At 37.3% G+C, this 26,880-nt stretch overlaps 1 protein-coding gene and 1 long non-coding RNA gene across 4 annotated transcripts in view; one reads left to right on the top strand and one right to left on the bottom strand.

The window, feature by feature from the left end:
• Nucleotides 1-26,880, top strand: part of LOC138820585 (uncharacterized) — a 52,311-nt gene that overhangs the window by 21,181 nt on the left and 4,250 nt on the right. Inside the window, exons 2-3 of one of the 2 annotated variants that reach the window (XR_011369926.1) lie at nucleotides 18,989-19,105; nucleotides 21,421-21,586. This is a non-coding gene — a long non-coding RNA (uncharacterized lncRNA). Of the gene's footprint in view, nucleotides 1-18,333; nucleotides 19,106-21,420; nucleotides 21,587-26,880 lie in introns of those variants that run through there. The other variant, XR_011369925.1, reaches the window with a different exon arrangement.
• The window catches only part of Adamts3 (ADAM metallopeptidase with thrombospondin type 1 motif 3), a 204,270-nt gene continuing 196,879 nt past the window's right edge, over nucleotides 19,490-26,880 (bottom strand). For both annotated transcript variants that reach the window (XM_070012305.1, XM_070012306.1), the window contains exons 21-22: nucleotides 25,441-25,558; nucleotides 19,490-21,898 (exon numbers count right to left, since the gene is read on the bottom strand). In XM_070012305.1, coding sequence (XP_069868406.1) covers nucleotides 21,372-21,898; nucleotides 25,441-25,558 — 645 coding nt within the window. In that variant the 3' untranslated portion in view covers nucleotides 19,490-21,371. The remainder of the gene's footprint in view (nucleotides 21,899-25,440; nucleotides 25,559-26,880) is intronic.

The following is a 26,880-nucleotide window of genomic DNA, read 5'->3' as shown; positions in this document are numbered from 1 at the left end:
TAAAGATGATGTATAGAGTGGTTACAGTTAGTGTAAGGTAATGAATACATTTCTTGTCAAACATTGTTACCCACTCCCTCCTTTTTCTCCCACTTCCCCTCCCAACTCCTCCCCTCTCTAAGTTGTAAACTTCATTTCCAACATAGTGTCTTGTGAGTATCGCTGTGGCATTGGTTCACCTTTTGTCCTTTAGCTCACCATTTTGTTGTTCCCCTTCCCTTTCCCCAAATCAGATAAACCTATATACAAGACACAGGGCACCAAAATAAAAAAACAGTCACACAGGAGATAAACGAAAGGGACAAGAAAACGAAGGAAAAAGACATAACTTCACACAGTACATTAAAATCAACAACAAAGAAAAGCCTCTTGTTTCCATATCTTGGAGTTCATTTTGATTAGCATCATTTTATATGGTCATATGTACACAGCTATTGAACACTCTGCTAAGAGTGTCCTAGACATATACTAATTATTACTAATGAGGGAAACCATGGAGCCTGTGTTTCTTTGGGCCTGGCTTACTTCACTTAATATTTTTTCCAAATCTTTCCATTTCCTTATGAATGGGGTAATGTCATTCTTTCTGGTGGAAGTGTAGAATTCTATCATGTATATATACCACATTTTTGAGATCCATTCATCTATAGGGCATCTAGGTTGATTCCATATCTTAACTATGGTAAATAATGCTGCAGTGAACATAGCTGTGCTGGTAGCTTTAGTGTGGCCTTGCTTGTGGTCATTTGGGTAAATGCCCAGGAGTGGGATTGCTGGGTCATAGGTTCGTGTTTAGTCCTTTGAGGAACCTCCATACTGAGGAAAGTCACTTTTGAGGCACTTTTCATTCTGATCCCTGGGATCTTTTTTTTTTTTTAATATTGTCTACATTATTTTATTCTCCTTTTAAACAATTCCACTAGAAAACAGTAGTATAATTCAAATTTCTTTTTTTTAATTAATAAGTTTTTTATTGTGAAAATACTGTACAGAGGGGTTACAATTACATGAGAAGATAATGAGTTCATTTCTTTTTTTGGGGGGGGAGGGTCTGGTCGTGGGGCCTGAGCTCTGGGCCTGGGTGCTGTCCCTCAGCTCTTCAGCTCAAGGCTAGGGCTCTACCACTTGAGCCACAGTGCCACTTCTGACTCTTTTCTTTTTGCTTATGTGGTGCTGAGGAATCAAACCCAGGGCCTCAGGCATGCAAGGCAAGTGCTCCACCACTGAGCTACCTTCCCTGCCCAATGAGTACATTTCTTATCAAGCATTGCTGCCTCCTCCTTGTTTCCCCTTACCATCCTTTCCCATCTCCCAATCCCCCCACTCCCCAGCCAACTTCCCCCCACGCCAAAGTTGTAAAATTTGTTTTTTGACATAATGTCTTGTACATTTCGTTGTTGCAATGGGTCCACCTGTATCCCTATTTAAACAATTTTTTTCCCTTCCCCTCCCCAAATTATACCAACATCAAATACAGTGGGTTATACTGTGGGGGAGGGACATGAAAAGCAACAACAAAAAAATCACCTTATAAATATGTTAGAAACAATAGCAAGAAAGAAAAACCACTTGAGTCCTTATCTTGGGGTTCATTTAGCCTAACATCAACTTATCTGACCTGTTCTGCTTGTCTTAGACATATACTAGTTATTGCAATTAAGGGAAACCATGGGGCCTATGTTTCTTTGGGCCTGGCTTACTTCACTTAACATAACTTAAAGGTAAGCTTTTCATCCTTTAAAATATAGTGAAAAGCAAGAAGGACAGGGCAGTTTCACATAATTTCTCCCTACACCTGCCCAAAGTGCCATTTCTCTTTTTCCTGTACTGAAATAATTGAACTCAAAACATCAAGAACTCACTTGGAGGGGCTGGGAAGGTGGCTCAGTGGTAGAGCGCTTGCCTTGCATGCATGAGGCCCTGGGTTCCATTCCTCAGCACCACATAAGCAAAAAGAAAAAAGCCAGAAGTGGTGCTGTGGCTCAAGTGGTAGAGCGCTAGCCTTGAGCTGAAGAGCTGAGGGACAGCACCCAGGCCCAGAGTTCAGGCCCCACGACCGGACCCCCCCCCCCAAAAAAAAAAAAAAACTCACTTGGATTACTTGCCCAAAGCTGGTATTCTACACCTGAAGTCATGTTTCCACTTTGGCATTTTGCTAATTAACTGGAGATAGAGTCTTGCAGATTTTTCTGTGAAAATTCTTGTGAGTAGTTAGGACTACAGGTCTGAGCCAATCTTCAATTTTTTTGTTTTAATTTTAGTCTAGTTGGAAGCTAATTCCATATTCTTAATAATCAGTCCTTCAGGATGTACTTTATAAATTATTGTTATTACACAGTTTGGGTTTTTTATGAAAAGACAAAGCCAAGGCCAGAATATTTATTGTGTTGAAATGTTTATGACTTTTAAGTGCATAAGATTTAAGATAAAACTTTAAGAGGCTGGGAAGGTGGCTCAGTGGTAGAGCACTTGCCTTGCATGCATGAGGCCGTGGGTTCAATTCCTCAGCACCACATAAGCAAAAAGAAAAAAGCCAGAAGTGGCGCTGTGGCTCAAGTGGTAGAGCGCTAGCCTTGAGCTGAAAAGCTGAGGGACAGCGCCCAGGCCCAGAGTTCAGGCCCCATGACCGGACCCCCCACCAAAAAAAAAAAAAAAGATAAAACTTTAATTCATTTAAACAAAATTGCAATAATATAAAGTGCACATTTAAAATAAGTTATAATTGCTGTTGTTGAGTTTATTTCCAGTTTTTCTCAGTTTGCTTAGTTGAAATGTTTGTGATTTTGTTAATACTTTAGCGTAGAAATTGGAGTTAAACTTATAGAAGACTTTTAATGTATGTTTTCTACCAAAGCACCAATAGTCTTACACTTAATGGCTTTAAACTCATTCTTTGATTCTAAGTTTGTGAAAAAAAAAATCAGATTTTATTGAAGGAAGAAGTGATGGATCTTTAATGCAAAAGTTCTAGTTTTTCTCTTTTTTCTTTTGGTCTCACTTCCTTGCTTCACTTCAACCATCATTAATAAATTTGTGTCCTTCTTTATCTGCACTTGATCAGCCAATATCCAAAATAATAATCTTGTCAGAGTACTTCCAAAATGTCCCAAATCACTAATGAACTCTCCCACTGAGAATACCTTACCATGCCTGATTCATCACTTCTAATATTCCAACTCTGGATAATAATTTCATAACATTTATTCAAAAGTCTTCCACAATAACCAGCTGGTGATCATACACAAAAAAAACAGGTACAATCCAATGTCAACTGGAGTGCCTCTTTACTCACATTATTTTTTTATCTTGTTACCTGTTAAAGAAGGTTCCATGTCTGAGTTTACTCTCTTTACTAGAATTGTAGATCTCATTGTTTCTTCTTTCTTTTCTCTGAATCAAGCTTTAATTGCTCTAATTCTACCCTGCTCTAATACTATCCATTAGAAAAGAAAAAAAAAGGTCTTAGGGAGAAGGAATGGCCCAAATAATAAAGTGTTTGTCTGGCATGCTGTAGGCCCTACATTCAGTCCTCAGAACTGCAAATACATACATACATATATACATACATACACACATACATACATATATACCTACATACATGCATACACAAATAAATACCATTTCCCGTTTTGAACATCCATTCTCATTAGTTTATTACACAGTTCTTTCAAAAGAATGAAATTACTGATATCTTGAGGAAATCAATAGCCACATAGTTTTTTCCTGTGGTCATCCCATCTGTATTCATGAAGATTCTTTGAATAAGCAAAACCAATAAGTGTGTGATTATAGAATCTAGAAAGTCTAACATGTGTAGGGTATAGAGCTAGGAAAACTGATACTGTAGTTCAAATTGAAAGCCATCTGTGATCAGAGGAGCTGATGTTTCAGAGAAGTTCAAAGATAGTATGCAGGATTTTTTCTTGGTAAGGAAAAGATGATCTTTTTGTTCTACTCAGGATTTTGAAGCCCATTTATTTATATCATCTGGATGGAAGACATAGCTCTGTGGTAGAGCACCTGCTTATTAGCTAGTATAAAGCTCTGAGCTCAAATCTATAATTAATATTACTATCATCCCAACACCCTCACAGCAGTTTTCAGAATTGAGTTTGAACAAATGTCTGGCACACCCTAGTCTAGCCAACTGACTCTTCAGTGGTTCTGTATATAGTAGATTAAAATATACTAGAATTGGTTAGCAGAGCTAATAAAGAGAGGTCTTTGTTGTTCATGGCAAAAAGTATTGATGGAAAGAAAGAAAACCTTTGGAATTTTTAACAGAGGTGTTACACGAATCACTTCCCAGTTTAAAAAACCAAAACCTTTTCCTTTCTTTAAAAAAAATTTAATTGTTGTTATAAATGTGATGTACATAGGTATTACAGATACATAAATCGGGGGGGTAGTGAGTACATTTCTTTTTGGACAATATCATCCCTTCTCTTGCTCTGTTTTTCTCCCATCCCCTCCTACAAATCAAAACCTTTTTATTGATTCATAATATACATATAGAAACTGTGTGAGTATATATATATATATATATGTATGAGTATGTATATATACATATGTATATTTGTATATGTATTCATACATGCATATTGTAAGCATCAGCAAAATGAATACTTCAAGGCAAACAGCCATGTACCTACTACAATTCTTGTAAAAAATGTAGAACTTTACTCAGAAACTCTGGCAAATACTTTTGTAGTCCTTGTCCTCTCTTTTCCCCAGAGGAAACTGCGATCCTTGTTTCTAACACCTAGAGTTATTTTTAACAGTTCTAGTGTATGTGTGTGTGTATACATATATATAATGTCATATAGAATATAATCTTTTATGTGTGACTTCTTTTTTCAGTGCATTTTTGAGATGTATCTTCTCTGTAGCAGCGGTTCATTCATTTTCATGACCATATGATTATCTTTTGAGCATATCGTTTATGTATTTTTTTGCTATTGATAGCCATTATAAATGCCATGAGCACACATGTGAAGATCTTTTGGTACACATGTCTTTTCTATTGAGTGTGTAGCAAATGTGTATACCCTGTATACAAGTCTACTGAAACCATTTTTCAACAGCATGTGCTGACTTTGTATTTCTGTATTGCCATTTGGTGATTTTCACAATGTTTCCATTTTTCACTATTATATCTGTGATAGTAGTCAGTGGTCTTTGTTATGTCTATTAATATTGTTTTGAATTGTATTGTGCCCATATAAAATAACATAAAATAATATTATGTACATTCTAACTGCTCTACAAGACAGGCCATTTCCCTTGTATCCCTTCCTTTCCTTACGCCTCACTATTCCCTGAGACATAAAAGTATTGAAATTCGACTAGTCAGTAGTGCCTTGTAAGTTATCTTTTTTTTACTTCAAATGCCAGAAATGATTAATCTAAGTAAGGAAGGCATATTGAAAGATGAGACAGGCTAGAAACTATGTAGCCAACTTGGAAAAGGTGTCATATAAAGTGAAAATTGTTACTCCAGTGTACCCATGAATGACAGGAAAGCAAACAGCCATATTCTGTGTGTGTGTGTGTGTTTGCGTGCGTGCGCATGTGTACGTGTATATGCACACATGTGCATGAGTGTGCGAGTTTACATGCCCTAGGGCTTGAACTCAGGACCTGGGTGCTATCTTTGAGCTCTACCACTTGAACCACAGCTCCAATTTCACTTTGCTCGTTAATAGGAGATAAGAATTTCACAGATTTTCCTACCTGGGCTTTGAGTTGTGATCCTCAGATCTCAGCCTTCTGAGTATCTAGTTCAGGTGTGAGATGCCAGTGCTGGGCTAAGACAGCCATATTCTGATTTAGGGGAAGTTTTAGTGGTCTTGATACAAGGTCAGACAAGACATAGCTTTCTCTTAAGTCAAAGCCTAATCCAGAGTGAACCTTAGACACTCTTCTATTCTGTGGAGGTTGAGAGAGGAGAAAAAACTAGCCAAAGAAAAACTTGAAGATGGCAGAGGTTGGTTAATGAGGTTTGAGGAAAGATGCTGTCATGGCCATAGTGTCAAATGCAAGGGCTGATCTACCTAAGATCAGTGTTGAAGCTGCTTCACTCAACAGAGTTTCAGTGTGGACCAACAGCCTTGTTTAGAAGGATGCCATGTAGAACTTCTACAGCAGTTAGCGCCTCATTTCAAAGCTTCAAAGGACAGTGTGATTAGAGAGAGGCTAATGCAGCTGATGACACAAGTTGAAGCCAGCATTCACCATTTAAAAACCTTGGGCCCTTAAGAATTACACTAAATGTATTCTGCCCATGCTCGTTAAATGAAACAGTGGAGCCAGGGGACAGCTTATCTGTTAATGACATGGTTCACTGAACATTTTAAGCCCACTTTGGAAATCTGATCAGGAAAAAGCTTTTCTTTCAAAATCTTACTGCTCATTGACAATGAGCCAGATCCCCCAAGCGCTCTGGCAGAGACTTAAGATGTTAATATCGTTTCCATGTGTGCTAATCCATTCTGTGACAGGAAATAATTTCAATTTTCATTATTTAAAGAAATACATTTCCTATGACTACAGCTGTCATAGACGGTTATTCATTGATGGCTCTGGTGAAGGTAAATGTGAAATCTTCAAGAAAGGACTCATGTTCTATAGATCATTAAGCCTTTGCCATTTATTGGAGAAGATGAAAATATGAAAATTCATGAGTTTGAAACAAGAGGATGCCCACCTTCATGAGTAACTTTGAGAGGTTGAAGACTTCCATGGAAGATGTGGTGAGAATAGCAAGAGAAGTGGAATCAGAAGTGGAGATACGAGGAGTGGTAGCATAAAAATTTGAAGAATGAGGAGCTGCTCTTTATGGATGAGCCAAAAATGAATGTGGTTTCTAGACATAGAATCTATTCCTAGGGAATAGATTCCAGCAAAGGTTTCGGATATTGAAGTAACTTAGTTGATAAAGAACTAGCAGGAGCTGGTTGCTAGTAGCTCATGCCTATAATCCTAGATAGGGCTTGAAATCAAGAAGATTGTGGTTCAAAGCCAGTCTAGGCAGAAAAATCACTGAGATTCCATCTCCAAAATAACCAGAGTTCTAGAAACCTAGTATCTCAAATTCTAGGGATCATAGTCCAAACAGAAGCATAACATGTGTAAAAATCTATAGAAGAATAAAAATCCACTTAAAATATGAAGAGTGTTCATGCATGTAATTTGCATATATATACCATCAACACATGAGTTTTGTTGCTGTTTTACTTAGTTCTCTTGGGCAGAGTTTCTCCACAGTTTGCAGATAATCCTTTTAGCTCTCTGCCAATTCACGAATGCATTACTTAGGAATTAAGAAAAGCAGTATGTCACACATAGCCAAGTGGTAGAACTTCATTGAAGCAGTGAAAGAGAACAGCTATTCTATTCTTCTGTAGATGGCCTTTTTAATATTTTCCACTTTTGCTCCAACAGACAATTCTCTTAGGGACACATTTCCTGGTGCAAATATACAAAGATTTTTCCTGGGAATGCACTTTTGAAGTCAGATAGTTTGATCATATATATGTGAGTTTTCATTATTATCCTGACACACCAAATGGTTTTCCGAGAAATGGCCCTTTATATGCCAGAAATAATATGCAAAGTTCATATTGTCAGTCAGCCACTTCAACTTTTACTTATCTAGTGGACACAAAATGTATCTGATTGGAGCCTCAACTTGAAATTGTTTTTCTCCCCAAGGCTAATTCTCTCTCTCTCTCTCTCTCTCTCTCTCTCTCTCTCTCTCTCTCTCTCTCTCTCTCTCTCTCTCTCTCTCTCTCTCTCTCTCTCTCTCTCTCTCTCTCTCTGTGTGTGTGTACATAGATATATATAGATATAGAATTTGTTGGTCATGGGACCTGAACTCTGGGCCTGGGCGCTGTCCCTCAGCTCAAGACTAGCACTCTACCACCTGAGTCATAGCACTACTTCTGGCTTTTTTTTTTTGCTTATGTGGTGCTAAAGAATTGAACCCAGGGCCTCATGCATGCACTGAGCCACCTTCCCAGCCCTATATTTTTATGTTTTTTTTCATTGCTATTTTAAGGTTTTTGTACAAAGGAGTTGCACAAAGGGGTTATGATTTTATAGGTCAGGTTTGGCCAATGTGACCCTTTCCTTTGTTCTCCATTTCCCCCCTTCCATCCCTACCCTAATTTACACAGCTCATTTTTTAGTGCATATTGAATAGAGTGACTACATTTACTTACCCTTCCCTCCCTGCCTTTCATGTGTCCCTTCTCTTTCCACCACCCAGAAAAGGAAAAACAAAACAACTTCTATTTTATTTAACTATCATCCTCTTACTTAGAAACATATTTTAGGAATCATATCCATTAGATAATACTTGTACCAAATGTATCTTGATTATTTGAATTTCATTGTCTTTTTATTGATAGGTCTTTTGATGAAAAAATTGTTAAATTTGTGTCTCACTTATTAGGTCTTGTTAAACTTAAATCTTGCTTAGTCATTATTTTGATGTGTATTCTAATATATATTTATGTAGATTTTGTGAGTTACAAAGGTCTCCTTTTCTCTTTTTGCTCTTCAATTCACCTTATCTAATATAGGAATTAACTTCATTTTCTCTCACACATATATACATAGATATGTATATATATGACATATGTGTATAAATGTATATGTAGATATACACGTATATATATATATACACATATAAATATGTATATCTAATTGTCCAAACATGTTACATTTAGACTTGCTTTGTTTTATGTATGTGTGTTTTCTTTTAATTAGCATATATTATGGCAATGAGGGGTTTCCTATGACATTCCATACATGCATGTAATTTACTTTGATCATATTCACCCCTTTATTACTTTTTAATCCTCACCTCTTCCCCTTTCACATCTCAATAGTCCCTCTTTTACTTCCATGTCTTTCTTATGTTTCCTCCTAGATTACACATTTGACAGAATGTCATTGTGGAACTGGCTTTTGCTTTCTTTCTTTTTTTGCCAGTCCTTGGTGCTTGAACTCAAGGCCTGGGTGCTGTCCCTGAGCTCAAGGCTATCACTTGAGCCACAGCTCCATGTCCATCTTTTTGGAACATCCATCTTATGGAACAAAGGTGGATATTCTTAGAAGGGGATCACAAGGTCTCAATAGCTATGTGCATATGATCATATAAAATGATGCTTATCAAAATGAACTCCAAGAAATGCAAATGAGAGTTTGTATTGTAATTTTGTGGTTCTCCCACCCCCCCCAGCCCTAGTTTATTCCCTTTGGTGGGTGTTTTGGATTTCTGTACCCTTTGTCTTGCATATAAGTTTATCTGATTTGGGGAGGAGAAGGAGAAACACAGAAATAGTGAAACAAAGGGTGAACCAATGCAGCAATGATACTCACTAGACACTGTGTTGGAAATGAACTATATAACTGGGCAGGAAGGGGTGTCAAAAAGAAATGTACTCATTACCTGACTTAAGTAACTATGTACATCACCTTTACAATAAAACTTGAGAAAAGAAAACAGAAAAGCAAAACAAAAAGTCTCATGGACTTTCCTGCCCTGACTGGCTTCCAATTGTGATCCTCAGATCACAATTACTCAGCCTGCTGAGTAGCTACGATTACAGAGGTGAGCCACAGATGCTCTGGTAAGGGAACTGGTTTTCTGTTCATTCAACATTATCTCCAGTTCCATCAATTATCTCCAGTTCCATCAATTTTCCCTAAAAATGACATGTTTCATTCTTACTTAAGGATGAGTAGAACTTGGCCATATCTTTTCACTCCCTCCTAGTTTTCTCCATTTATAACTTTGCTATTGTGAAAATTGGTTTAACACCATCAATACATATGTTTCTCTATTGTAAGCTGGCTTTGATTCTTTTTTTTTTTTTTTTTTTTTTTTTGGTCAGTTGTGGGGCTTGAACTCTGGGCCTTGGCACTGTCCCTCGCCTCGTCAGCTCAAGGCTAAGGCTCTACCACTTGAGCCATAGCACCACTTCCAGTTTTCTAAGTGGTTTATTGGAGATAAGAGTCTCAAGGATTTTCCTGCCTGGGCTGGCTTTGAACCAAGATCCTCAGATCTGAGCCTCCTGAGTAGCTAGGATTAACAGGCGTGAGCCACTGATGCCTGGCTATCTTGGATTTTTTTGGGTATAAATCCAGAAATGGTATGGCTGAATTACATGGTAGAAAATTTTAAAGAAATCTCCCTGTTGTTTTCTCTAGTGGATGCACTAATTTATATTCCTAAGACTGGTGAATAAATCTTTTCCTCCACATCCTCACCAGAATTTATTTGCTGGTGTTTGTTTTATTGATGGTAGTCAATCTGACAAGGATGGGATGGTATCTCAGTGTTGTATTGATTTGCGTTTCCCTGATGTATTAGAATGCTAAATGTTTTTTCATATATTTATTGGCCATTTGTAATACTTTATTTGAAAAGTGTGTTCCATTGCCTGTTGTTGATTGAGTTATTTGTTCAATGATAGTTTAATTTTTTGGAGTTGTTTATATGTTCTGGATATTGATTCTTTGGGGGTAAATATTGAAAACTTTTTCTCTATTCTGTAGGCTTACTCTTCAGTCTAGCTGTGCAGGAAGTTTTAAGTTTGATGCAATTCCTCTGGTCAGTTTTTGCCACTGTTTCCTGAGTTATCAGAAACTTATCAGAAAGTCATTGTCTATGCCTAGATATTTGAGTTATTTTCCCTAAGTTTTTGTGGTAGTTTCCAAGATTTAAGTCTTAAAGATCTTTGATCTATTTTTAGTTTATTTTTGCATAGGTGAGAGATAAGAATCTCTTTAGCACATACATGTCCATGTTTCCCAGCACCACTTGTTAAAGAAGCTGTCGTCTTTTCCCAGTATATATTTTTAGAATCTTTGTTAAGAATCAGGTGGTAAAATAACGTAAAACCTCTTGTTTCCAGATCCAACACCCCTTTATGATGAAGGTTCTGGAAAAATTAGGAATCCATGGAACATTCCTCAATACAATAAAGGCTGTATATGACAAACCTACAGCCAGCATTATACTCAATGGTGAAAAACTAAAGCCATTTCCTCTTAACTCAGGAATGAGACAAGGATGCCCACTCTCTCCACTTCTCTTCAATCTAGTATTAGAATGCCTAGCTACAGCAATAAGACAAGATGCAGACATAAAGGGGATCCAAATAGGGAAAGAAGAAATAAAACTCTCCCTCTTTGCAGATGACATGATCTTGTATTTAAAGAATCCCATGGACTCCACTCCCAAATTACTCAAGCTGATTCAAAACTTTGGCAAAGTAGCAGGTTATAAAATTAACCCCCAAAAATCAATGGCTTTTCTATATGCCAACAATGAGAAAAGTGTGGCTGAAATTAGGAAAGCAACTCCATTTGTAATAGCCCCACAAAAAATAAAATACCTAGGAATTAACTTAACCAAAGAAGTGAAGGACCTCTATGATGAAAACTTTAAAATCTTGAAAAAGGAAATCAACACAGAACTTAAAAAATGGCAAAACCTCCCATGCTCCTGGATTGGCAAGATTAACATCGTGAAAATGGCAATACTTCCCAAGCTATCTACAAATTCAACGCGATACCTATCAAAATTCCACCCTCATTCTTCAAGGAAATAGAGGAGGCAATCCAAAAATTCATATGGAACAATAAAAGACCCCGAATAGCAAAAACGTGCCTCAACGGAAAGAACACTGCTGGAGGAATATCAATACCAAATTTCAAACTCTACTATAAAGCCATAGTAATCAAAACAGCTTGGTATTGGCATAAGAACAGACCTCAGGACCAATGGAATAGAATTGAAAACCCAGAAATGAACCTACAGACCTATAGCCATCTAATCTTCGATAAGGAAGCTAAAACAATAGAATGGAAGAAAGACAGCGTCTTCAGTAAATGGTGCTGGCAAAATTGGTTAACTACATGTAGAAAACTAAAGCTAGATCCTTATATATCACCCTGCACCAGAATCAACTCCAAATGGATCAAAGACCTTGAACTCAAAGCAGACACTCTGAAAACATTACAGGATGGAATAGGAGAAACCTTAGGTCTCCTTGGCTCAGGCCGAAATTTTCTGAATAGAGACCCGGAAACACAACAAATCAAAGAAAGGTTGGACAAATGGGATTGCATAAAGTTGCAGAGCTTCTGCAGGGCAAATGACATAGCTAGCAAGATCAATAGAAAGCCCACCGATTGGGAGAAGATCTTTACTAGCCATACAACGGACAAGGGTCTCATATCTAAAATATACTTGGAACTCAAAAAATTAAACCACCCAACAACAAATCCTCAAAGAAACAACTGCCCAATAAATAAGTGGGCGAAAGACTTAAAGAGAAGCTTCTCTGAAGAAGAAAGAAGGATGGCCAATAGACACATGAAGAAATGTTCAACATCCCTAGCCATAAAAGAAATGCAAATCAAAACAACATTGAGATATCACCTCACTCCAGTTAGAACAGCAAAAATCAAGAACTCTAACAACAACAGATGCTGGAGGGGATGTGGACAGAAAGGAACCTTACTTCATTGTTGGTGGGAATGTAAACTTGTTCAACCACTTTGGAAAGCATTATGGAGGTTCCTCAAAAGACTTCACATAGATCTCCCCTATGATCCAGCAATCCCACTTTTGGGCATTTACCCAAATGTTTACAAACAAGACCACACTAAAGCTACCAGCACAACTATGTTTATTGCAGCATTATTTACCATAGCTAAGATATGGAACCAACCCAGATGCCCCTCAGTAGAGGAATGCATCAAGAAAATGTGGTATATATACACAATGGAATTCTATGCCTCCATCAGAAAGAATGACATTTCCCCATTTGTTAGGAAATGGAAAGGCTTGGAAAAAATTATATTAAGTGAAGTAAGCCAGGCCCAAAGAAGCATAGGTCCCATGGTTTCCCTTATTTGCAATATCTAGTATAGAAAAGGTCAGATAATGTGATGTTAGGAAAATGAACCCTTAAATATGTATTTTAATGTTTTTGTTTCTTTCATGCATATGTTTCTAACGCATTTATAAGATTATTTCTTTGTTGCTTTGTATGTCCCTCCCCCACAGTGTAACCCCCGCTTTCACTATATTTGATGTCAGTATAACATGTGGAGGAGATGGGGGCAAACAAGTCGTTTAAGGACTCAGGTGGACCTGTTGCAACAATGAGAAGTACAAAATGTCATGTCAAAACCAGCTTTACAATGTCGGTGGGGGGGGGAGGGGGTATAATTGGGTGGGGGGAGGGGGGAGGCTGGGAAGGGAGGTGAAGGGTAAACAAAGGAGGAGGCTGCAATGCTTGGTAAGAAATGTATGCATTATCCTGCCCATGTAATTGTAGCCCCTCTGTACAGTATGTTCTCAAATAAAATAAAATAATATTAAAAAAAAAAAACCTCTTGTTTCCATATCTTGGAGTTCATTTCATTAAACATCATTTTATATGACCATATGCCCATAGCTACTTAAGTTTTGTGATCCTCTCCTAAAAGTATCGCTCTCACACTATGAATTTTTATGTTATTTTGTTCTTTTTTCCCCCTTTTTTTCTGTACCTTTTATCTTGTATATAAGTTTCTCTATTTGGGGATGGTAAAGAAGGAGCACAGAAATGGAAGGACAAAGGTTGAACAAATGCAGCAGCTATACTTACTAGACAGGGTGTTGAAAATGAACTCCACTCTTCCTGGGAGTGGAACCAGGAAGGAAAAACTGGGAGAAAACGAGTGAAGAAATGACATTGTTTAAAAAGAAATGTATTTATTATCTGACATATATAACTATAACCCTTCTGTACATCACCTTTACAATAAAAATAAAATAATTTAAAAAGAATCAGATGGCTATGGCTATTTTGGATTTATTTTCTGGATCTTTTATTCCGTTGGTTCATGTATGTTATTTTGTACAAAACCATAATATTTTGTGATGATGTCTTTGTAGTAGAGTTTGAAATTAAGTAGTGTAATGCCTCTGGCCTTCGCTCCTGTTGCTTAGGAGTGCTTTGGTTATTCAATATGGTTTGTGTTTCTGTTATGAATTTTAGAACTGCCTTTTCTGTATCTGTGAAGACTGTTGTTGGGATTTTGATGAGGAGGGAATTTACTGTTTTAGGTATATGGCCATTTTAACAATAATAATTCTTTTGATCTATAAGCATGGAAGGTCATTTCACCCAGTGTCTTTTGCCAATTTCTATCTTAGAAACATTCAGTGTCAACTTAGTTTAAAATTCTAAGGGTGTCTTGGATGTCTTTGCCACCTATTGAATAGCATTTCCATTATTTTCACTATCTTCTGTTGATAAGGTTTCATTAATTTTCTATTAGATAAATTGCCACATTATTATACTAATACACTTATTTCATAACGGTTATGGTTCTGCAGTAGGCATTCTAAATGATCAGGCAAACACTCTTTGCAATATCAATGGTATTTTAAAAAACTCCAGAATGGTTCCTGTTTGTGAATTTCCATGACTTTTTTTTCTCTTATCCTTCACAATACAATGAATTATCAGGAGAGAGAGAGAGAGAGAGAGAGAGAGAGAGAGAGAGAGAGAGCAAGAGAGCATGTGTGTGTGTGTGTGTGTGTGTGTGTGTGTGTGTGTGTGTGTGTGTGTGTGTGTGTGTGTGTGTGTGTGTGTGTGTGTGTGTGTGTGTGTGTGTGTGTGTGTGTGTGTGTGTGTGTGTATGGGGGTGTGTGTCTGTTTCTGAGTGCCAGCTTGAGGCTTGAACTCAGGGCCTGGGCATTATCCCTGAGCTTTTTTGCTCAAGGATAACACCAACCATTTGAGCCAAAATCTACTGTCTTTTTGGTGGTTAATTGGAGATAAGAGCTTGCTGGGCTGGCTTTGAATGGAGATCCTCAGATCTCAGCCTCTTGAGTAGATTAATAGTTGTAGGATTACAGGGATGAGCCACCAGAACCCAGCTAAATTATCAATTATTTTAATAATTGATTTTCTGATAAGAGAAAAATTATTCCACATTGTTATCTTCATTTCTATAACTCTGTTTCTACAACTTTAAGAAGCGCAGTTCTTTTAGCATATGATGTGCCATTTATTCTGTATCTTTAATTTTTCTGAATTGTTTTTTATTTTTACTTTTCACTTTCTCCTTACCTTGCTATAAAACATTCCTTAATCACACTTAACATTTTATGTACAGTTTTATGTTTGTTTGTATGTGTCATTTTAGAATATAAGTTCTCTGAGAGCAGCAACTTTGGTTTCCTCATAGCCCGCTGTTACGTTAGATATGGGATCATCAGACCATAGCTATCACATGTCTGGGCTAGCCACACACATTCCTTGGTCTGTCAATGTTTTCAGGCTGACAGAATTTGAGAAACTGTAACAAAAATCTTACAGTGTTAGGTACATTTGCAAACATTTGCTGTTTGGTGCTTTATTGGAAAAAAATGCCAACCCTTGATTTAGAAAAATATACCACTTGTGGAATGAATACATGAAGAAGAAAGAATGGCAAATAGATCAACCTTTATAGATGTTCTTTGTGTAGCATATTATTAAGATGACCGTTTTTTTGTCATATGTTTTAGGATTTGGAAATTTTAGGGTTTGATAAGGTACTAATGAAGTCTTGCCTTTGTAGTTAAAATGGAAGACACAAAAGACATGTCTATTGGGTGCTACAAAAAAAAAAAGAAAAAGTTACAATTCTCAATAGAAGAAGGGCACGGTTCAAAATTTGTGAAATAAAATTGAGCACCTTACATCATTTAGACCCTTCATTTCTACATGATTGGCTGCACTGAGATTTTTATCACCCACTTCTTTTACAGGCTTACCAATTTTTATTATGTTTCTATGTATCATAATGTAGCTCTAAATCAAAGAAATTATAAATATAGTGGAGTAAAATCAATTTTGAAGTTGCCTTCATCCTGATAGCAATTAGGAAGTAGTTGATAAAATAATATTTAAACTTCTCTTCTGGACAATTAATTTTAGATACTATTTTAGTTATATTCATGTGAGAATACTTGTGAAAGCTTAGTCATCTTTCCTGAAGTACATTTCTTAGATCACATATCTTGTTGTAAGTGTAAATCAACAATATCTTAACAAGTTGTACTGTTCTGAAGCTCATGTAAATCAATTAGCATATATGGTTAGACATGTCTTAAGATTATAAGGAAGATTAAATGAAATTATATTTAAGAGATTATTTTATTAACACTCTTGGGCAATTTCAGTTGTTTTCCTAATTGTCTTCTTGTCACATCTCTTTGTAGTAATGAAAATGTGTGCTTGTGTGTTTATGTGGCAGTGAATAGTTTTCTTGCTATAACTGGTTCTCTTTTGGATCAATGATGAGACAGTGAGGGTGTAACTCAAAATATTCAAAAGAATTTTTCTATCTGCAGATTTAAAATGTGACAAGAAACCAATTGTGTGGTTGTGTTTTACCTGTGGCTTCTCAATAGGCAACTTCTTGCCTATCTTTTATGGTTAGATAAAGAGAATTTGAATTAAAATGACAACCTGACCTTTGAGGTTTGGGTGAACAAGAATAAGAGTCAGATACATTTCAGCTGAGTTCTCCAAAGTATAATTTTTCTATGTGAATTCTAATTTTAAAACAAATGATAATTTAATGTCTCCTAATAGTATTATTTTTTCCATTATAAGATTTCCTAGGGGTGTCAGCTCAGCAGGTATCAGTATGTCTCTCAAGCAAGTCTGTGAGTTCAGGTAGGTCTTCCAGGCATGTCTACAGAGGAGTCCACTGAACATCCACCTACATATCTAGCTGGGAAGGCTCTTTGGGTAATACCAGGTCCTTCATGTTCATTAAAACTTTATTCTTTAGGAGCTCTAGGCACATTGTCCAGAGACCACATACTTTTTAAGAAAAACAAAAAAAATCTTGAAAACAGAAAAAGAATATGCTCAGCAACCATGGGTATTAGTAGAAATGTGGAGGGTGAACTGAGAAGGTGAAGGAAGGAATATACAGTAATACTTTAAGTATATTTGTTACAATGGAACCAAAAGCCTGTTGAGCTGGTCTTGAAACGAGGAGTAAGGAAGCATGATGGTGGAGGATGGGGAAGTGAGGCAGGCTGATAGGGAACATAGCATGCATAGACATGTCGAAATGCAGTCTCCAAATAACAGAGGTTATTAAAAATGTGGAAAATATGTAATTCTGTTGACCATCTCTTCTAGGGACTTCAAATTTCTGCTTGGCCTTTCCCTCCCTCAATAACCCATATTATAATATAGGCAGTAAGTGTGTTTTAGTATACTTAAGGCAATGTGGCAGAAATAGACACCTGTAAGCAATTTTCACCATCCTCTTCCTTAATATTCTGTTGGTCATCAAAGACTTAAAATTGATATTTTTAAATGCTTAATCTTTCATTGCCATCACTGTCGAAGTGATACAACATGCCAGGAAATAGTAACACTAGTGATAACAACTAAAAATAATATGGTGAATAATATTTCTCTTCCCTGATGGAATGTTTTGGAGGTATTGGTAGATCAAGTATTACTCAGCATTACAGTATATATAGCATCACTCAGCCCTAGGTTAATTGTTGTTAACTGGCTGAAAGATAAGTCAAACCTATTTGCATGAAATTATAGATTGGCTGGAAAACAGCAATGTTTCAAATCACAATATCATTAGTACTTACTGTAAAACAAAAATGCTCAGGACCACTATTTTAGTTGTCATTTGTTGGGATAGGGGCAATTTGAGTGAGCAATTGTAATTCTCTGGTGAATTCTATCATAACTTTGCATAATAACTTTGCAGGAATTCATACACATCTTTGCTCTTCTTAAAATATACACTTTGGATGTCAAATTCATCTTAGTAAGCTATGCTTTCTCATATTTAATAGTTAATATTTTGAGAAGTTAAACTTTGTCTCTGAATTATCCACAAGTATCTGGAATTGATGTTTCTATTAATGTGTTGATAATTTCCATTTACTCTAATGTAGTTTGCATATTTTACCTCATTTTAAATACTTTTATCAATACTTTTTATCAAGTAATGATTTTCTTGATTTATCTAGATTTATCTAGATCTTGATCACTTTCTTCTTTTATAGTTTAGTTTCTTTGTTGAAAAATTACTTTCTGCATGTGTTTAAATTAAATGTATGAGCAACACTTTTTATTTGCAAATAGCTTGTTGGCACTATTGGGTATCATGAGAGGAATTCATAGTCAAACTAAGGGATTAGCTATAATTTACCTAGTGCTTGCAAAGGGAGAGTGTAGATAATTAGCTAGAATTTTATACAGTCACTGACAGGAGACCATTTTAAATTAGTACATTCTATCAAATTTTAAAGATGAGTGATCTTTGAATTTTCCCAAGTCATGTTCTCTTCCTGTCATCACTGAGCTTTAGTGACCAGGGTTTAAACTAGCTGTGGTTATCAGACTAAAGCTATGGTTCAAGTATACAATGAAGATGAGGAGAATAGAGGATTTAGTATAATGGCTAGGCTCTGCAGCTGTACTTATTAATTCATTTCTCATAGTAAACATGTATGTCAGTTCTTCCAATTTTTAACAATTTTATTGTAAAGATGATGTACAGAGGGGTTACAGTTACCTAAGTCAGGCAATATTTCTTCTTGAAACTGCCTCCAATTTTATAGATAAGCAAACCAAAACTTAGTGAAGTTGATTAAGGTCATTCAAGTATGAAGTTGCAGGAGGAGATCAAACCTGAGCCTTTTAGCTTTGCAGTTCATAGTGCTAATCATCATTGCATAATGTCTGGTTTCCTGCTCTCATAATAAAAAGCCATTCACTGTGTGTTCCCTCCTCCCTGATAGTCCTGAGACTTGAGTTGTTTGTTCTCACCAGGCTTTGGCTAATCCAGGTTCAAAGCCACTCAGATGTTGCACATTTAAAATAATTGAAGCCCCCACTCCCTTCCTTTTCATAAATCTCCATCTTTTCTCTCTGAGGTTCTGTGGGACAGAATGAAGCAGAAAACCACCCCCCAGAACCGCTTGGGTTTTTTTGTTTGTTTTGTTTTTGTGAACTCTGGACCTGGGTGCTGTCCCTGAACTTTTCAGCTCAAGGTGAGTGCTCCCCCCATTTTAGCCACAGTGCCACTTCTGGTTTTCTGGTGATTAATTGGAGATAAGAGTCTCATGTTCTTTCCTGCCCTGGCTGATTCTGAACCACAATCCTCAGATTTCAGGATATAGGTATTAGCTACCAGTGCCCTGGCTCCGGATTTTTTTTTAAGACATATCTTGATATGAAAAGGAGACAATATCTCATGATGTTTTGTTATCTGGAATTCACCCAATTTGTTTTACAAAGTAGTAAATGAACTTGATGCCATTTCTGTTTGGAGAAGGAAATTACATGTTTCCGTTACTATAGGATCCAGCATTCTAATGATAAAAATCTAGGTCAAGTCAGATCTCTATTTTAACATTTTTATTTTTATTGCTACATGTTCCCAATACAACAAACAGCATCAGTAGTGTACACTTTGATGGGAAGTAATTTTTAGCTTAGTAGAAGAGAAAGCTCATAGGTCAGAAGTAGAATAAATTTGTCCATCTTTATGGGAGGTGTGTGTGTTTGACCATCTTCATAGTCCCTGAGGACTAGACATATGCACATGCAAGTAAACTAGAGAGAATCTCATTCTGGTAATACTCTTAGGGGGGAAAAATAACTTCTCTTCAAGGCTCAGGGATTGTTTTACTATCTGGAATTCACTCAATGTGTTTTACAAAGTAGCAGCGATTCATTTTAGAGGTATAGAATCAATGTTTGAGGCTGTTTACTAGCAAAATGTAGAAGTCCTTGAACATCTGTGCTTTGACAGGTTAATATGTCTACAGTTTACAAATATTGCCTTCGAACCTTCTGCTTAGGACACTTTACGTGTCATTTGTGGAATATTTATCTTTCATACACCTTAAAATGTTTCTAATTCGCTGTTCATTAAAGACATAGCTGTAGCTGAATTCCTATTTTATGTTTCCATCAAGGGAAACAGCTTTGCATGGACTACTTTAAAAAAAAGGCAAAAAAAAGGTTTGTTTACATGATATTAAATTGATTTTTAGCTTTGAATTGGCTGTGGTGATAGGCTTTGCATTAATTTCTCCTCTATGGCACAGAAAATTCTCTCTCTAGTTTACCAAAATATTTCATTGTTACTAGTGTAAATATTTAGTACATAAAAATACTATCAAGAAAAAAATCAACTTTTAATAAATATTTTCCGTTTTGTATTCTATGTACAAGTACTTTACATCTACTCCCTGGAGAGAGCATTTCTGGCTTCACTGTGAGCAAGGTGATCACTGACATAAATTACTAGCACATTATTGCAGTCGGATGCATTGTGGTTGTGAATATTTGGATATGAACCATGCAGAAAATAAATTATTTCAACCATTAACGAATACTTCCTTGAACCTGCTTTCAAAGCACTGTCACTTCTAGTCTGATATTTTTCTCAGCTACTCAAAAGTATAAGCGTTTGTATATCAGCAATAGGAAAATTAGAAAAATCACAAGGGTACAAAATGAGGTCCTGGCAAGACCATTTGTCTTGTGCAGGTTCATTTACTGCTCTAATCATTACAATCCTGGGTTTTGTGTTTTAGTTGTAGCAACAATAGGGAATAGATGAGATCTGTTTATCTTTCAGTTCTCTGCTTTTTCTATAATTTAAGTATCACATTGTTGATTCAACAAAAACCATACAACAAAGCTTCTTATATTGTCAGTAGCTGTAATTCTAACTTCTTCATAATATTCTGCTTTGAAAAAAATCAACCTATGGAATGTCAAATAAGGCAATACTCAATGGCAGGCACCTAGAACATCCAGAAATGTAAGATAGTAAACAATCATTCAAGAACATCTCTTTAAAATAATACTGATTTCTGCAATATACAGTATTTACACAACAGCTGCAAATTTGCCCATACAATATTTCTAATATAGATAAATAGGAATACAAGTCTAACAATTCTTTGCACTATTTCCAAAATTTCTTGAGGTGTAAACCGTTGGCATTAAAAAAATCAGCTGATATGCACAATTGGTTCCATTCCCTTCTAGAGAGCAGCCACCAGACTCAGCAATACACTGTCTTTCTGTGAACATATCTTTGGTCCTTTCTTCCGATGAATTCTGGTGAAATGAGTCAATGCAGAATAAAAAGGGAGGATAAAAGCCACGAGAAAGTGAACCAGCACTTTACGTACTTCCATTTAACCGATAAACGTAAACCATCTATGGAGATTCCCACTTTGAACAAGCTGTATGCACCATGCAGAGAGAGAGGTTGTCCAGGTTTCGAGATCTATCTTCTCATCTTTCTAAAACAGGCAACCTTATTATCTTGTCACCTTTCTTTGAGGTTCTTGCCTGAGAAGAAGCACCTGTGGAATCACTGATGTCAAGGAAGGATGCAGCAGCTACCTGTGAAGCAGAATCAAGGTGGCCAGCACCCTTGGTGGATGAGGAGGATGGTTCTGAGACCAGGGTCAGAGTCTTACTTCCAGCCTGCTGTGCTTCTCTCTGGGGTGAGTTAGCACCATCAGGTCTGCTGAAAGCAGCATGTGCGTGTGGACTTCCCAAAGACTTTTTCTCAGCAGGGGTCTCTGAATAGTAAGGAACCAGAGGTGTAGGCATCACTAGAGATTTTGAGAGGTCACTCGAACTGAAGATAGAATCATCGTGAGTTGCAGCAGCTTCTCCCAGGTAGGGTGGTGGCAAGGTGCTGCTGCGCTTGCTGCACGACTCACAACACAACTTCTTATAACCTGGAATGGAACAGTATCGGGCCAGCACCTCCATTTGACAGAATATGGACTTGTCTCCCAAACATGGCTCATCTGCAAAAGTGAAAACATACATTAGGCTGAATTCACTGAAATAGGAAGTTCTTTAGCCACAGCCATTGGCATTACCACTACCATTTACTACCATTTTAATGTTTAGCAGGGTAGTTTGGGTCTCAGAGTGGGAAATGAGAACCATCACAGATATTTGTCAAGATTAAAAAAAAAGGCTTATATTTTTATGCTCGTTTTATATTGAATTTCTGCCTTTCTAATAGCGTCCCAGTGTCCCTTCTACTTTAAGTGTTTACCAGTGAAAATTCTTAGGTTACTGTTGAAAGCACAAATTTGCACAAATTTGCATGAAATAGGCCATAGTTCTTGAGCTAAGGTTGATTCATTCCCTTAATTCTTTAAGAAAGTATTATTAAGGGAATGAAGTTACTCTCAAAGTATTTGATGTTTCTCTATATACACCCACACTATTATTTACTAAGTTCATGCAAAATGAGTATGTACTTATATCAGGTCAGATGTACTTATATCAGGTCAGATGTACTTATATCAGGTCAAACCAGGAATTATCCTAAGATCTGTCATGCTATGTCCACATCTCAAATTATAGACTGAATCATATTACAGCTAAAGTCACTTGATGTTGTGAATGCTTGAGGATCATTAGTGAGCTTCACTTCAAATGGTCAATAGTTATGTCCTTAAATAAGAAATAGGTTAGGCTTTAACCTCCTGAGTACAAAAGTATGAGGTGTTCCCTTGTTGCTGGAGGAAGATTGTAAATGGGAGACTCTGTAAAGTGGGAGTACTTTGTAATTGGAGCCTGGTCTCTTTTAAAACCAGAATATACTTCTGTGTAGAAGAGGAAAGGGGAGAGAGATGGAGGAAGGGCAAATGCACATAGAGGAATCTTTAGCCACTTCTTCACGATAATTTTTCTTGTCATAATGAGTAAGTCAGGAAAAGGAATTTTTACATCTGATCTCAAAAGTCCATTTGGTGGGGGGGATGCTGACTCAGGGGAATTTTTACCTGTTTGATAAAAATGTAGCAGAAATGTGTGGCCTTTAGGCATAGATTTCAGAGTTACAGATTAGCAGAGAAATGTGGAACTACTAATATAGTGATGTTCTCCATCGCTCCCATGTCTGATAGAAAAATTAACCAGGTTTTTAAAAAATATTTTCATTGGAAAGATACTGTACAGAGGGGTTGCAGTTACATGAGTAAGGTAATGAGTACATTTCCTGTCAAGCATTGTTACCCCTCTGTTTTTCCCCTACCATCCCTTTCCTCCCCAACTCTTCCCTCCCCCCCACCAAGTTGTTAAGTTCATTTTCAACATAGTGTCTCATACATCTCATTGTTACAATGGGTCATCCTCTAACTTTATTTCAGCATTTTGTTATTTCCCTTCTCCTCCCTAAATTAGAAAAATGTACATAGAAGATGCAGGCACAGGAAGCAAATACAGTAAAAATAGGGGTTATGTCAAGGGGGGAAAACATACAAAAGGAAGAAAAAAAGTCACATAGTACATTAAAAAGAACAGCAAGAAAGATAAAACCTCGTGTCCCTATCTTGGTCATTTCGCTTAGCATCATCTTATCTGGTCATATGTACATAGCCTTTGACCTTTTCTGATTGTCCTAGACATATACTAGATATTGCAAATAAGGGAAACCATGGGACCTATGTTTCTTTGGGCCTGGCTTACTTCACTTAATATAATTTTTTCCATGGATGGGCCTGGCTTACTTCACTTAATATAATTTTTTCCAAGTCTTTCCATTTCCTAACAAATGGGGCAATGCCATTTTTTCTGATGGAGGCATAGAATTCCATTGTGTATATATACCACATTTTCTTGATCCATTCATCTGGGTTGGTTCCATATTTTAGCTATGTCTACCAGATTTTAAGATCAATCAAGCTTTCCTGGAAAGAGGTTAGCCTGTCAATTTCATAAATTATACACACACATATTATATATTATATTCAATATAATATATAGTATATATTATATACGTGCAATATAATATATAGAGAGAGATAGCAGTAGTAAATTTTAAGGTTTTTTTTTTTTTGCTGGTCATGGAGCTTGAACTCTGGGCGCAGTAGTAAATTTTAAGGTTTTTTTTTTTTGCTGGTCATGGAGCTTGAACTCTGGGCCTGGGCACTGTTCTGAGCTCTTCAGCTCAAGGCTAGCACTTTACCACTTGAGCCATAGCACCGCACTTCCAGCTTTTTCTGTGTATGTGGTACTGAGGAATCGAACCCAGGGCCTCATGCATGCAAGGCAAGCACTCTACCACTGAGCCACCTTCCCAGCCCCAAATTTTAAGGTTTTAAACCAGATACAAAATCATTTTACTTCAAAACCAAAGCCAAAAAAGCAAATTGTAAGTGCTATGTCTCCCCCTCATGGTCATATCTGTACTTGCCATTATATAATGAAAATTATTTTTAAGATTTATAAGATTTAAAGCCTGAAACTTCAAAATATAAAAACATTCAACTTTGTTGAAAAGCATAGCATATGTCAATATCTGTGGCTTACTTTAAGATTTGTAGGCTGGGGAAAAGAAACCTTTAATCCTGAATCTCAAAATGTGTCAAATCACGAGATAAATGGGCCTGGGGGCAGAGTAGAAATAGGCCCCTAACATGTGGAACACAGAAAAGAGGGCAAAATGAGACAGGCTGATACAGAGATGGAAACCAAAGAAAACAAAGAAACAAAGAAAATACACATTATTTTTGAAATATAGCCAATTGCTAGGCCATACTTGCTAAAATTAATGTATCAACATGGTGTGAAATAATGTGAAATTTTACTTGAAGAACATAATGAATAAAAATAAGTAGCCCTCACTAGAGACCTAAATTGGCAAGCTCTATACACACACAAAACTGCACCATTCCAATGTTACAGATAGGTGAGGTGGGCCATTGTCACCAGTAGCAGTCAGGCTAATACTGCAAGGATGTTTTTCTTTGCTTATTTCTCTGCTTTGCTAGGTTTAAAAACATCATCAGAGCCGGGCGCTGGTGGCTCACGCCTGTAATCCTAGCTACTCAGGAGGCTGAGATCTGAGGATCGCGGTTCAAAGCCAGCCCGGGCAGGAGAGACCGTGAGACTCCTATCTCCAATAAACCACCAGAAAACCGGAAGTGGCGCTGTAGCTCAAGTGGTAGAGCGCTCGCCTTGAGCTGAAGAGCTGAGGGACAGCGCCCAGGCCCAGAGTTCAAGCCCCATGACCGACAAAAAAAAAAAAAAAAAAAAAAAAATCATCAGATGAAGGGTACCAGAGATTGCCAGGTATATGCATTTATCTGATCGGGGAAAGGGAAATAACACAATGCTGAAAGAAGTACAAAAGATGACCCATTGCACCAATGATACTCACAGGACACAAAGTTGGAAATGAACTTTACAACTTTGAGGTGGGGGTGGAGTCCGGAGAGGGAAGGGATAGTTGGAGAACAATAATGGAATGGGTAATAGTGTTCAACGAGAAATGTACCTTACTCATGTAAAAGTTTTTAAAAAAACATCAGAACAGTGAGATCCCACTTACCATTGCAGGGAGGTAGCTGACAGGCTCTGACAGACTCGGGCTTTTCCCCGTCGCATTGGTCTCCAGCCCTGCACAGCACCTGCCTCACCTCTGTTCCCTCACCGCAGGTCACTGAACACTACAGAGATAAAGGCTGTAGTTAGTGGTTTATTCCACCAAGACTGGAAGCCATGTGCACTCACAGTCCCCATAGTTCTGTGGTGGTTGTTTCTCTACTGGGGCCATGATTATTAGCAGTGGTTTTGAAGACAGGGTTTAAACCAGGGCTCCATCATTTATCATCCTCAACCTGGTACTTTTTCATCCTCAACCTGGTACTTTTTCTGTTTGAATTTCAATATCCTCATCTGGAAAGCTTCCATAGTGACTCTTGCCTCAGAGTACTGCTGTGGGACTAAGAGCAAAGGAAGTAAGATGTCTGGTACACAACCCAGAAGCCATTAGGATGGCCTTGATGAACTCAGCGTCATCACAGTAACTACTGTTACTTTACTCCTATAAATTTATTTCTTAATGAAGATAGCAACTTCCAAGCTATGAAGAAGCACCTTTGTTCTCTGGGAGGAATGGGATGTGAGTTGTATTCACTGCACAGCATGGACGACCCTCACTTGCATGCTTCCTCCTCTGTGCTCTTTGATTCCGTTTCTCCTATAACTCTTCTTATGGCCCATAACTCTTTACAAATACCAAACGCAGGTGACAATATGGGCAAGGTCACAATGAGTCAGCCTATCACCAAACATCATCCTTCACCAGGCAATGGCTGCATGCTGGAGAAGCAAAGGATGATGTTTTGGAAAACTGCACAGACTCAGAGAGGTGTCAGTCCTTTGCTACAGCTAAGTTTCACAGCACTATGAATGTGCAGGTGGGAATTTGGACCCTGCGAAAAACAAGCCAAGTGGAAGCTAGTACGCTTCAACAAGCAAGGTCTGTTTGGAATTTAGTGTGTACAAATAGAAATGAACAAAGATCTTGGTATATCTTTTAGACACACCTTCATGCCACAAATGCACATAAATATGGATTATTCCTACCAAGTAATTTGTTTACTGGGGCTTGACCTCAGGATCTCATTGTTTACTGGGGCTTGACCTCAGGATCTCATCTTCTGGCTTTTTTTGCTCAAGGATGGTACTCTACCACTTGAGCCATCCATATCCCACTTCCAGATTTTTGGTGGATAATTGGGGATAAAAGTATCATGGACTTTCTCTGCCTGGGCTGGCTTTGATCCTCAGCCTTCTGCATGGCTGGCTTTGATCCTCAGCCTTCTGCATAGCTAAGATTACAGGCCTGAGCCACTGGCCCTGATTTTTAACTGCAGTATTGTTTTAAAGTGTTAAAATTTCCTACCAACCATGCCAGTTCCTCAGTTTACACAAAGCCTACCTGATGTTTAAGTCAAGTTAAAATTTACTGCACACAGAATTTCAC

Source organism: Dipodomys merriami, unplaced genomic scaffold, assembly GCF_024711535.1.
Source record: "Dipodomys merriami isolate MVZ:Mamm:240054 unplaced genomic scaffold, mDipMer1.0.p SCAF_9, whole genome shotgun sequence".
In the NCBI taxonomy this organism is placed as follows: domain Eukaryota; kingdom Metazoa; phylum Chordata; class Mammalia; order Rodentia; family Heteromyidae; genus Dipodomys; species Dipodomys merriami.
This window is presented reverse-complemented; position numbering and strand designations above follow the sequence as displayed.